At 45.3% G+C, this 13,217-nt stretch overlaps 1 protein-coding gene across 1 annotated transcript; it reads right to left on the minus strand.

Moving 5' to 3' along the window:
* Positions 1–5,071: 5,071 nt before the first annotated feature.
* Positions 5,072–12,346, minus strand: LOC141113305 (actin-binding Rho-activating protein-like). The gene is made up of 2 exons (XM_073606356.1): positions 11,728–12,346; positions 5,072–5,509 (listed from the first exon to the last, which is right to left on the minus strand). The coding sequence occupies exons 1-2, from the start codon at positions 11,836–11,838 to the stop codon at positions 5,072–5,074; spliced, it is 549 nt and encodes a 182-aa protein (XP_073462457.1). The 5' UTR covers positions 11,839–12,346.
* Positions 12,347–13,217: the final 871 nt, after the last annotated feature.

A 13,217-nucleotide genomic window follows, 5' to 3' on the forward strand; every position in this document is an offset into this window, starting at 1 on the left:
ACTGGCCAGACCGGAGTCACGTAGGGTAACAGTGGCGGAGGCGGAGCCTACTGCTCCGCCTACCCTCCTCTGCGCGGCATCATCTCCCCGGAGCGGGGACTGTGACGCGAGGTGAGGAGGAGAAGAGGGGACGGGAGAAGGCATGGATGACAGCCCGACGGGGAACCCCCAACAGCAGCACCAAGGATAGCAGCCTAGTAGAAGCCAGGTACTACTTATTGATCGCCATCATGTTCATGTGTGTGTGCCAACTGCCAACCAGAAGCAAGCAGCCAAATATAGTGCTTAGTGGAATAAATAAATGTGCATAGCCATAGATATCATAAATAAACTGTGATTTATTTATGATAACAGCTGTTGCACAAATCACTTTATTACACTTTATTTATGATATCTATGGCTATGCATATTTATAATTTAATCCATATTGAGCACTATATTTGATTGGCTACTTCTTCTTGGGCCTGGCACAAACGCGCATGATGATGATTTAAAAGTTTTAAGTCATCATCATGTGCGATTGTGCGTGTGTGCCAGGCAGAAGCAGCCAGTCAAATATAGGGCACAATATGAAATTAAATTAAAAAAAAAAAAAAAAACATAAATAATCTATTAAATAAATTATAAATATGCATAGCCATACACCCTGTTCCAAATTATTATGCAAATTCTATTTCAGTGTCACAAAGATTAAATATTTTGTTTTTCAGTTTAACTCATGGATGGCATTGTGTCTCAGGTCTCTTTTGATCACTGAAAACAATCTTGGACACCTGTGATAATTAGATTGCCAGGTGAGCCCAATTAAAAGAAAGACTACTAAAGGAGGGTGTTCCACATTATTAAGTAGAGCACCGTTTTCAAGCAATATGTGGAAGAAAAAGGATCTCTGTGCTACCGAAAAGAGTGAAATAGTTTAATGCCTTGGACGAGGTATGAAAACATTAGATATTTCACGAAAACGTAAGCGTGATCATCGCACTATTAAGAGATTTGTGGCTGATTCAGAGCACAGACGGGTTTCGTGCAGATAAAGGCACATTGAGGAAGATTTCTGCCAGATCCCTGCATCGGATCAAGAGAGCAGCTGCTAAAACACCATTACATAGCAGAAAACAGATATTTGAAGCTGCTGGAGCCTCTGGAGTCCCACGGACATCAAGGTGTAGAGTCCTCCAGAGTCTTGCAACTGTGCATAAACCTTCCATTAGCCCACCACTAACTAATGCTCACAAGCAGAAACGGTCCTGTCCTGTTCACTGATGAGTGCCGTGCAACGCTGGATGGTCCAGATGGATGGAGTATTGGATGGTTGGTGGACGGCCACCCTGTTCCAAGAAGGCTGCAACGTCAGCAAGGCGGTGGTGGAGTCATGTTTTGGGCCGGAATAATGGGAAGAGAGCTAGTCGGCCCCTTTAGGGTCCCAGATGGTGTAAAGATGACCTCTGCAAAGTATGTGGAGTTCCTAACTGACCACTTCCTTCCCTGGTACAAAAGGAAGAACTATGCTTTCCATAATAAAATCATCTTCATGCATGACAATTCACCATCTCATGCTGCAAAGAATACCTCTGCATCAATGGCTGCTATGGGGATAAAAGAAGAGAAAGTCATGGTGTGGCCTCCATCCTCCCCTGACCTCAATCCTATTGAAAACCTTTGGAGCATCCTCAAGCAAAAGATCTATGAGGGCGGGAGGCAGTTTACATCCAAACAGCAGCTCTGGGAGGCTATCCTGACATCTTTCAAACAAACTCAAGCAGAAACTGTCCAAAAACTCACAAGTTCAATGGATGCAAAACTTGTGAAGCTGCTATCAAATAAGGGGTCCTATGTTAAAATGTAACCTGACCTGTTAAAATGTTTAAAAAGGTAAAATGTTGTTCAAAGTTTGATTGAAATAGCTTTTGATTTCAGTAAATATGCTGCAAACACAACAAATGACAATTTTCAGTTCTTTACAACCTATAAAGTGTTTTGAAACCTACTGTGCATAATAATTTGGAACAGTGCATTGTAAGTTTTTTATTTTGAAAAAAAAAAAACTGTTATCATTAGGAGGTTTGTTCAATAAAATTTGAATTGTACTCTTAATAGTTGATAACATGAGAATTCTGCTGACTGTTGTTTACATCAATGATTTAGGTAAATGAGAAAAATATCATTGGCATAATAATATGGAACAGGGTGTAGGTATCATAAATAAAGTGTAATAAAGTGATTTGTGCAACAAGCTGATTAAACAGTTCACAATCAGTGAAAGTTCATGTACTGCAAACTTTGCAGTACATGCACCTTCACTGAATGTCTATTGAATGAGCAGGGGCGGACTGACCCATTGGGCACTCGGGCAGGGCCTGGGGCCATTAGGGGGGCCCCATAAGAGGCTTTGCAAGCCAGCAACACATACAGTCTAGCACGGGCAGCGGCTGTAATAAGACCTCTCACGGCGCACTGCTCTCCGCCGGCCCCTCATTCCCTCCCATCCACCCCAGGTGCTTGTACTGTACATTACATCACCGGACAGACGAGAAGAGAGGAAGGGGGCGGCGGGGAGCAGCACGCCGTGAGAGGTCTTATTATTACAGGCATTAGGTGAGGCTGTGTACTTTTTATTTTTTACAGGAGTCCAGAGACAACAGGGCCGCCACCATCAGGGGAGGGGGGGGCAGCCAGTACAGATGTAGGGGGCCTGGGCTCCAGGCACAGGAGGCCCCATGGTACTCTCCTGGTCCCCCCACGGTGTCCCCACCCCCACGCAGTGTCGACGTCCCCCCCTCGCATCCCCCTGTGTCTCCTTTCCACACTGCGTCTCTCTGTCTGTCCCCAGCGCCCCTCTCTGTTCTTGTCGCACTGTGTCCCTCTCTGTCCCCAGTGTCCCTCTCTGTCCTTGTCGCGCTGCGTTCCTCTTTGTCCCCAGTGTCCCTCTCTGTCCCTGGTTATCTGAAAGATGGGTTTCAAATGTTTCAGTGCTTGCCATAGGCACCATTTTCACTAGATACGCCTCTGTATTCATTTATAGGGTGTAACATGTACAGGCAACTGACAAAAATAAATAAATAATAAATGCACATTTTATTACCTGCAAAAAAATGTACTTTTATATTTTTTTTGTAAAGGTGAACGTATCCTTTAGGCTCCATGCAAACTCACGTTTCTTATAAGCTCAAAAAAACAGTAGAAAATAAAACGCTGGATTAAAAACGCTAATAGCGTTTTAGTAGGTCTTAGAAACGTTTAGGAGCATTCAGCCGTTTTTTTTCTGCTGGAAAAACTCTCCCAAAAACTCTACAAACTTTTCTTTTTCTGCTCCTAGACGCTGAAACTCAAACGCTAATAGCCTAAAGTAGTGTGCATGGACACATAGGATAACACTATTTAGCTCCTAGAATCAGAAAGAAAATGCTAATAACGGCTTCTAGGAGCTTTAGGCCCCTTTCACACTGGGGCGGTAGGGGGCGTCGGCGGTAAAACAGCGCTATTTTTAGCGCTGTTTTACCGCGGTATTCGGCCGCTAGCGGTGCGGTTTTAGCCCCTCGCTGGCGGACGAAAAAGGGTTAAAACCCCTCGTATAGCACGGCTATAGCCGCGGTATTACCGCGGTATAGCCGCGCTGTCCCATTGATTTCAATGGGAAGGAGCGGTGAATACACCGCTCCTTCCCCGCTCCAAAGATGCGGCTAGCAGGAGATTTTTTCTTCTCCTGCCAGCGCACCGCTTCAGCGGGCTTTCACACTGAACAAACAGCGGAGGCTGTTTAGGGGCGGTTTGCAGGCGCTATTTTTAACGCAGTAACGCCTGCAAACCGGCCCAGTGTGAAAGGGGTCTAACTGCTTGCCGACCAGCCGCCGTCATTATACTGCGGCAGGTTGGCATGGCTGCGGAATCGACATAGGGGTACGTTGGCCGCTTTGAGAGCGATAGGGGGTGCGCATGCGACGCTGAAGCCGATGCGCATGGCCGGCGGCCGCGATGTCTGCCGGCCACCCGCGATCCCTCCACAGAGAGCCAGAACGGAGATCTGTGTATGTAAACAAACAGATCCCCGTTCTGACAGGGGAGAAGAGAGAGATCTGCTGTTCCTAGTGATCAGGAACAGCGATCTCTCTCCTCCTCCAGTCAGAACACTTCCCCCCAACACCTCCCTAGGGAACACTTAACCCCATTGATCGCCCCTAGTGTTAACTCCTTCCCTGCCAGTGACATTTATACACTAATCAGTGGCTATTTTTAGCTCTGATCGCTGTATAAATATCACTGGTCCCCAAAAAAGTGTCAAACGTGTGCGATCTGTCGCGGTCCCGCTAAAAATCGCAGATTGCCGCCATTACTAGTAAAAAAAATAATAAAAATGCCAAAAATCTATCCCCTATTTTGTAGACACTAAAACTTTTGTGCAAACCAATCAATATACGCTTACTGCAATTTTTTTTTTTTTTTTACCAAAAATATGTAGAAGAATACATATTGGCCTGAACTGTTGAAGAAATTTTTTTTATTATTATTATTATTTATTTTCTGGGATACTTATTATAGCAAAAAGTAAAAAATATTGTTTTTGTTTTTTTTTTCAAAATCGTCGCTCTTTTTTTGTTTATAGCGCAAAAAAAAAAAAAAAAAAACACAGAGGTGATCAAATACCACTAAAATAAAGCTCTATTTGTGGGGGAAAAAGAACACAAATTTTGTTTGGGTACAGCGTCGCACCACCGCGCAATTGTCAGTTAAAGCGATAAAGTGCCGTATCGCAAAAAAAATGGCCTGATCATTAAGGGGGGTAAATCCTTCCGGTCCTTAAGTGGTTAAAAAAACACTGGTGTGCATGGAGCTTTAAATAGTCCCTAGACATCGTTATGAATATGATAGGGGCATTTTATGGGCTGGTGAAACTACTAATGTGTGCCAGGACTCCCTGACCTTTGAAGCTGCAAATAACCTACTACTGTATACTATATGGTGTGAGCAAAGTGCCCTCCCAATAAACCTGAAGTCTCCATCATGGCAGAAATGATAGATAAATAATTTATTTGACAATCCATATATATTGGTCAAACGTTTGTACTCTGTACATTTATTCAAGGAGAGTTATAATGACATTGTCATGGACTCCCTGCCACAGCATCTCTCCTTCAAAGTCCAGGTGTCCGTGTTTTCGAGCTCTTAGAAGGATGCCAACTACTTTGTCCGAGATGCGCACATAACTCTCAAACAACCTCCCAAACGTCACTCGAATCTTTCCATCTCGGCCTTGAACTCCCACCGCCTTAATGATGAGGCACATTTCCTCGATCTCCTTGTGTATGTGCTGTAACGCTCTCTTTCCCCTGGCTTCTGTCTTGCTGCCTTCCTCCGGTCTGCCATAACCTTCATCGCCCTTGTGAAGTCGGACCCCCATGGCATGCTGGTAATCAAAGTCATCACTGAATGGATTGAGCCTCTGTTTCTCTATGTGTTCTTCAGACCGGCTCTGCCATTCCTTCCGCAGGTCGGATATGGTTACAATTTTGATCTGTGAGAAGAGAACATTTGCATAATTAAAAACAGCATAGCAAAAAAAAAATGTACCATACATACCGTGACCTGGATTTGATTTTTAAAAAAGCTTGTTTGTGTTTTTTAAAGCAGAGTTCCGGCCAAAATATGACTTTTAAGATAAAAATACCCCTAGAATACTCATGCCTCATGCAATGTAACAAAGGTGTGCTGTAAACTATGCCCAGTTTTCTATCTGTGCTGCATCGTTTCCTTACTTTGTGAAGTTTCTGCACAGCGCGTCCATCTCCAGTGTGGACATCTGAGGCCACAGTGTCCTTCTTCCTGGATTCTGTGCATGTGCAGTTCCATGCAATCTTGGTCAGCTTGCCATGCCAAGCTGACCAAGAATTTCCATAGACACCAATGTTAAATGTTACTGGAGCCACGCCATGCCAAGCTGACCAAGATTTTCCATAGACGCCAATGTTAAATGTTACTGGAGCCGCGCCATGCCAAGCTGACCAAGAATTTCCATAGACACCAGTGTTAAATGTTACTTGAGCCGCGCCATGCCAAGCTGAACAAGAATTCCCAAAACGGCCCTGCCCATTGGAATGAATGGGTAGTGCTTCTGAAGCACCTGAAAATCGCTTTCCGAAGTGCTGCAACACGTGAGTTTTTAACCCCTCCTTTGGGGTTAAAAGCGCCCCGCTAGCGGCTGAAAAGTGACCCTTAAACAGCACTAAAGCGCCACTAAACTGAGCGGCGCTTTAGCGCTAATGCGGCCGTGGCCCCAGTGTGAAAGGGGTCTAAAAGTCAGCAGCTACACTATTTGTAGCTGCTGACTTTCATTTTTTTCACCCAGGCTGGACCTCCTCGTTAGTAAGGTTGGGGAACGATTGCTTTGTCAGTGGCAAGTGGCTACAGTCAGATCAGACCTTATTTTGCAATCTGGCTGGCAGACCTGCTTGGGGAGAGAGACATTTTTTGACCAGTGGATTCTTGTTCCCCTTGGATAAGAGCAGCATAGGGGTGTATGTTCAGCACAACAAATCAACATGCCTGTCTGTATGCATATCAATTAAGAGAAAGATCGCATTATAATTAGTGTCAATTTTGGCTTCAAATTTAATTTTAGTCAGTCTTTTGACTAAAATGCCATTTTATTTTTATTTTTTTCGTATTTTAGTCATCTGAATTGCTTTAGTTTTAGACGTATTTTAGTGGACTAAAATCTGCAGGACATTTTAGTCGACAAAGGGGTCAATTCACTAAGTTTTACTGCATGCGGTTACTCATTTGCATAAATGATCGCATGTGGTAATAAAATTGTCAGTAAATGTCGCAAACAAAATCGTACAGTAATCTGTTTGGTGGCAGTAACCAGTGCGATACCAAAAAGAAAGGGGCCTATTTAAACCCTCAGAAAGGGGCATTTCACCCACCAAGAGCCTAATTCAATCCACAGAAGACTCACAGAAAGGGGCCTAATTCAACCCACAAAACACCCACAGGAAGGGGTACTATTCCACCCACAGTAAGGGGTCAGAGACGGGGACTAATTCCACCCACAAAACACCCACGGAAGGGGTACTATTCCACCCACAGAAAGGGGTCAGGGAGGGATCTATTTCCACCCACAAAACACCCACAGGAAGGGGTACTATTCCACCCACAGAAAGGGGTCAGAGTAGGGTCTAATTCCACCCACAAAACACCCATAGGAAGGGGTACTATTCCACCCACAGAAAGGGGTCAGAGAGGGGTCTAATTCCACCCACAAAACACCCACAGGAAGGGGTACTATTCCACCCACAGAAAGGGGTCAGAGAGGGGTCTAATTCCACCCACAAAACACCCACAGGAAGGGGTACTATTCCACCCACAGGAAGGGGTCAGAGAGGGGTCTAATTCCACCCACAGGAAGGGGTACTATTCCACCCACAGAAAGGGGTCAGAGAAGGGTCTAATTCCACCCACAAAACACCCACAGGAAGGGGTACTATTCAACCCACAGAAAGGGGTCAGAGAAGGGTCTAATTCCACCCACAGGAGGGGGTACTATTCTACCCACAGAAAGGGGTCAGAGAAGGGTCTAATTCCACCCACAAAACACCCACAAGAAGGGGTACTATTCCACCCACAGAAAGGGGTCAGAGAGGGGTCTAATTTCACCCACAGGAAGGGGTCAGAGAGGGGTCTAATTCCACTCACAAAACACCCACATGAATTTCGACTGAAATTTAACATCAAGAACGTTTTTTTTTTTAAAGTAAACGTTTACAAAAGTGCAACAATGGAGTAAGTCAACTATGACAATTACTCCAGCTAGACGTGACCTCTTGAAGTGGCCACTGTAATACTTTTGGTTATATACACCAGTATGACAAGTTAAACTTGGATAGGAACATAAAAATAAATAAAACAGAAAAATAAATAAAAATGTTTTAAAAAAATATAAAAAAAATAGTCAAGTTTTCTTTAGTTTCCACAATATAAACATAGGCAGCGGCACAGAATTGGACCAAAAACATAGAACTGGTAAAGAGCACTTCCAACAGCTCTAGTAGGCCATACATTTAGAAAAAATGTATGAATGTATGGCATGATGGATTTAGTAAAGAAGCACAAGACAGCTTAACAGCTATTTTCAGGCAACAGATCCACAAGACAACAGCTTGGATTACCAAGCATTAAGATTCAAGAGACATTTGAGAAGGTTGTTCAAATTTCAATGCCTCCAAACACAGATTACTGTAAAAAATCTTAGATTAAAAAAAAAAATTTTGCAAAAGAAAAATAACAAACAGGTTAAAACAAAAAATGTTATAAGGAAATTACCTTAAACAACCCTTAACCGATACGTGTGATAAATTACCGCATGAGAAAATGCGGTAGTTACCGAACAGTGGAAAAAGTAACGCATTTCGTTATTTAATGCTAAATTCTTAGCGAATTAAACTTTCACAACTGATTTACCGCTTTCGTTTTTTTACCGCATTTTAATAGCCGTTATTTAACTCTTAGTGAGTTGACCCTTAAAATCTATTGAATTTAGTTAAATTCAGTGGCGGCCCGCTCAATCCATGCGCCCGGCCCCTAATCTCCATGCAGGGCGTTGGACGCATGGATTTCAATGTGGGTTTTTTAGCACATGATTAAAGCCTGAGGCTGTAATTGGCTTCAAAAAGGGTGGGCTTGGGGTGCAGAGCCCACCCAGTTGTGTGACATTAGCGAATTAATATCCGCTAATGTCTTCCTGCTTCTCCTCCTGGCCAATCAGGAAGCGGGATTCCCGATTGGCCAGGGATTCTTAGGACTCCGGACCCGCTTCCTGTTCGGCCCGGGGTGAGAAGCAATGGCCCCAAATCTTCCCTCCGCAAGCTGCGGGCCATGTGCAGCGAGGAGCAGAAGGTAGAGGGGCGGAGGGGCAGCAACAGCCTCTTCCAGGAGCACTACCCCGAATCCAGCACCAACACCACCACCTCATCATCATCCTTCTAAGGTAAGGCCATGGATCACCGCCTTTCTGTCTGACCCGTCCTGTAGTGCAAGTGAAGGGACCAGGTTTGTTTGCCGCCCCCAAAAAAGAAAAAATGGAGCACCAGCTACCTCTGGCTAAATTGTAATGCAGTATTTAAGCATTTCTCCAGAATTTCCAAACTCATTATACTGTACACTCTTGGAGTAAAAATCATATAGGGAATTACATTACTGGGGAAGGGGTACTATACCACACACAGAAAGGGGTCAGAAAGGGGTCTAATGCCACCCACAAAACACCCACAGGAAGGGGTACGATTCTACCCAAAGAAAGGTGTCAGAGAGGGGTCTAATTCCACATGTAGTGGGGATATAGAAGTACCTTGCTGGGGCGGGGGAACACTCATGGTTTGCAGGGCATTGTTCCAGAACTCTCAGTCAGCGAGCACACAGAGGGAGCCTGCATCTCTCAGCCGGTACAGCCTGTCAGGGGGCTGGGGCTTTAACAGACAGGCGGAGCGCCAAGGGAAATCGGAAGTTCAGGTGGGTAAACAGTAAATGCCCCTCCCTCACATTTTCGTTGACGATAATTTAAATTGATTTTAGTCATAGTTTTCGTCAATTGACTTAGTATATGTTAAAGCTTATTGCTGCCCCCCCTCTAACTCAGCTGTCTGAGGGCCTGGTTCACCAGCCAGTGTCATTACAATGGCAGCCCTGGGGACCACAGAGAGCCTGATTTGAAAAAAAGGGAGACGTTCAAAAGTGTCCCAATGGAAAGGAAATATAAGGTCATGGAGGGATAATTTCCCATTTTGACCACATTGACTGTCCATTCAAGTCAATATTAATGTTTATATGTGCTTTTGAATGCAAAAATGGTAATAAAAACTGAAAAGCACGAACAGTAGAAATTAAAAACAGATGTGATCCTCTGTGTGTTTAGAAAATAAGCCTTAGTGTGTCTTCTTTTGTAGATGCACCCAGGCTGTTTCTTTTTTTGTATGGCCATTAGATGTGTATGTCCGCGTGCACACTGTAACCCGACAGACTTATATAACATAACATCCATCCAACAGGCATCACTTGAGTTCACCCTTAGGCCCCTTTCACACAAGGCGGGCTCCGCTTCTACGGAGCCCGCCTCGGTCCGCCGGCTCAGCGGGAGATCAGTCCGTTGATCTCCGCCGAGCCGGCGGATGACAGGTCCCTCTCTGCTCACTGAGCTGGGAGGGGCTTGTCAGGCGCCGCTGCCGCCTATGGAGGGATCGGACGAAAACGGACAGCGTGTCCGTTTTCGCCAGATCTCCCCCGATCTGATCCACCAGCAACGGACCTGGACGTAGGACCATCTGTCTGCTTTTAGCGGATCGGACGGGGTCGGATGTCAGCGGACATGTCTCCGCTGACATCCGTCGCTCCATAGACTAACATGGAGCGCCCGTTCAGGTCCGCCGTCAAAACTGACAGGCGGACCTGAACGGTCCGATCGTGTGAAAGGGGCCTAAGTCTGAAATTGCTGCACTTCTCTCTTCTGCCACTGGGTGGCCGGGTACCTGGTGGCATTAGATAAGACAAGGGCAAAGGAAGGACAGATCAGGAGTATATGGGGTATCTCAGCCAATGGGCAAGGGTTTTCTTAAATCCCTTGGCCTGCTAGGAGAACCTAAATATTTGGGTGGAGTCAGGTGATCGGGGTTCTGTGCCACCTGGACGGGTGTCTGGCTGGACGTGTGTTGTATTGCCCAGGCTGCTAGGCCAGACTTTGGGCCTATCCCGGGCACATCTGGCTGCTAGGCTGTCTGAGGGTCTATCCAGAAGCAAGAGTAGGGCAGGATTGGAATTGCGGCTTGCAGTCCAACCATAAGTTGCGGTTCTGCTGGCCGGAAGAACCTGTCGTGGTCGGAGGTAGAAGAGAAAGCTGTCATCACTGAGGGACCATCCACCTTATTACCGGGGGACCACAGTGAGTAGCTGAAGCAAGTACCGGAGCAGAATTCTCACCAACTGGGGACGGTGAAGAATAGGGGACTTCAGCAGGTATCAAGCCAGGGACCCAACCAGCGGAGGTGACACTTGCAGAGCAGCCTTGTTTGTCAAGCCAGAGACCGAGCAGGCCAGAGGGGTTAAGCTTCATAAGTATCTTGAGTGCCAAGCTAGGGACCCAGCAGCAAAGGGGGGGGGGGGTGATGTTTGAGGAAGATACTACAGTGAAGATTGGAAGAGCTCAAGTGATTCAGTTGCAGTGAATCATCCAGTCTAGTGTGAGAGAGACCGGGAGCTCAGTGGACTGAAGAACTACAAGAAATAATTGTAGTGGAAGTGAAGGAACTATTACACTTTGTGTTAGAAACTGGTAAAGACTGTGCCACAGGAGACAGCATTCCTACACATGCAAATGTGGCGTCTTGCTGGATGCCTTTCCCTGTATGGCTGTCTACCTGTAGAAGTCTCTGAGTCTGCCAATCAATATTGCAACTACCTAAGGGTGTCCTGGCCATAACCTCTCTCCCAAAGTTCTGTTAAGAGAAATAAAATCTCTTTGCATTCAAGAAGTGTCTGGCACCCATGAATCTACCTTGCATTACACCCACTATGCCTTGCAACCCACCATATACAGAAGGATGTCAGCTATCTCTGGCCCTGGAGGTTCTCATTAGACTGAAGGAGGCCGGGGACCTTGCTACACATAGAAAATAATACATTTGTATTATTTTCAGCATTTTAACTTAGAAATGCGACTTTGCATACAAGTTTTGGACTCCTTACCTTAGAGAGAAGAGCCTTCCTTCGTTCCTCGGCTGAAGTCTGACAATTAACGTGGTCCTTGTTTTCAGACATCGTGTTTCCTTGGTCACTAGGTAGCGAGTAATCTGACATCCAGTTTGGTCAGCAAAGACTGAACACTAAAACATCTCCACTGATCAAGATGAGAGATGGGCTACGGAGAACTACAAGATATCGCCGTTGTCTTCGCTTTTTCCCTGTTTTTTTCCTTCAGCTTTCTTCACAGCATAACCAAAGTGAACATAAAATACTATACGACTGTAAGCTCTTCTGAGCAGGGCCCTCCTAATCCTCTTGTGTTTTATTGTATTGTAACTGTATTGTCTCCTTTTATATTGTAAAGCGCTGCGTAAACTGTTGGCGCTATATAAATCCTTTATAATAATAATAATACTCTCTTTGTATGAGCATGTAGAGGCCTTCAGTTTTAAGGTACATCACATCCAGACAAATCCCAAGAGCTAGGAAGCCAAGAAGGCTAAAAAGTTATATTTCACACTTTAGCTTTTTCTGTAGCCAGTGGAAGCTCCATGTGCTCTGGTCCCGTAAAACCTTTTTGTTGGATTCTTAGACTGACTGGCTACTGCATTCTGTATATTTGTACCCTGGTTCTTTATTGGCTTCACTGAGCAGTGTTCGTCTGTGGTGTCCTCTCTATATAGGAGAGAACCGATCCCTGTGGCATGAAAGGAATCCAAGTGCTGTCATTCTAAACTTACAGAGCAACAGATGGGACATGAAAAAAAGGCTTACTTTACAGAGGTGCTAAGACCTTGCATCATACTAATCATGTGTTTCCTTTATAATTAATGAGGAATGTACACGTTGGTGTTTAATGTAAATCCATCACCAACTCTAAGCCCTTCTCATAAGGACACAGCCTTTGTTGTGGAGATCTTTTTTAGTGTACAACATTTTGTATCTGAACTGGTTACATTGTTATTGCTCAGAGGTTTGATTTACCAAGGTCAAAAACCATTCTAATATGTCCATCTGTTTCAGTTTATCCCCTCCAACTTGGCTAACTGAAACATGCGTTTTTGAGTGTTTATGTACAGTACATGGGGGCAAGGGGCTTCAACCACTTAAAGCGGGGGTCCACTTACATCATCTAAAAAAAAAATATTAAAAGCCAGCAGCTACAAATACTGCAGCTGCTGACTTTTAATACATGGCCACTTACCTGTCCCAGAGTCCAGCGATGTCGGCAGCCGACGCCGATAACCCGCTCGGTTCTCGGCAGCTGCCGCCGCCATCCTAGGTGAGGGAATCAGGAAGTGAAGCGTTGCCGCTTCACTTCCCGGTTCCCTACTCCGCATGCGCGAGTCGCGCTGCGCGTCCCAAGTGGTCCCCGCTCTCTCCTGGGAGCTGTGTGTTTCCCAGGAGACAGCGCGGAGGGACAGGAAGAGGCATAGACTCGCATGGGAGTCTATGCCGAAAGTGGGTGCAAATACCTGTCTTAGACAGGTATC

The sequence above is a fragment of the Aquarana catesbeiana genome, linkage group LG12 (genome assembly GCF_042186555.1).
Source record: "Aquarana catesbeiana isolate 2022-GZ linkage group LG12, ASM4218655v1, whole genome shotgun sequence".
In the NCBI taxonomy this organism is placed as follows: Eukaryota; Metazoa; Chordata; class Amphibia; order Anura; family Ranidae; genus Aquarana; species Aquarana catesbeiana.

Excerpts from the sequence above, each read along its gene's own strand:
- LOC141113305 (XM_073606356.1), bottom strand. The coding sequence starts at position 11,838 with ATGTCAGATTACTCGCTACCTAGTGACCAAGGAAACACGATGTCTGAA. Across the intron at positions 5,510-11,727 it reads GGAAGGCTCTTCTCTCTAAG|ATCAAAATTGTAACCATATC; the intron begins GTAAGGAGTCCA and ends CTCTTCTCACAG.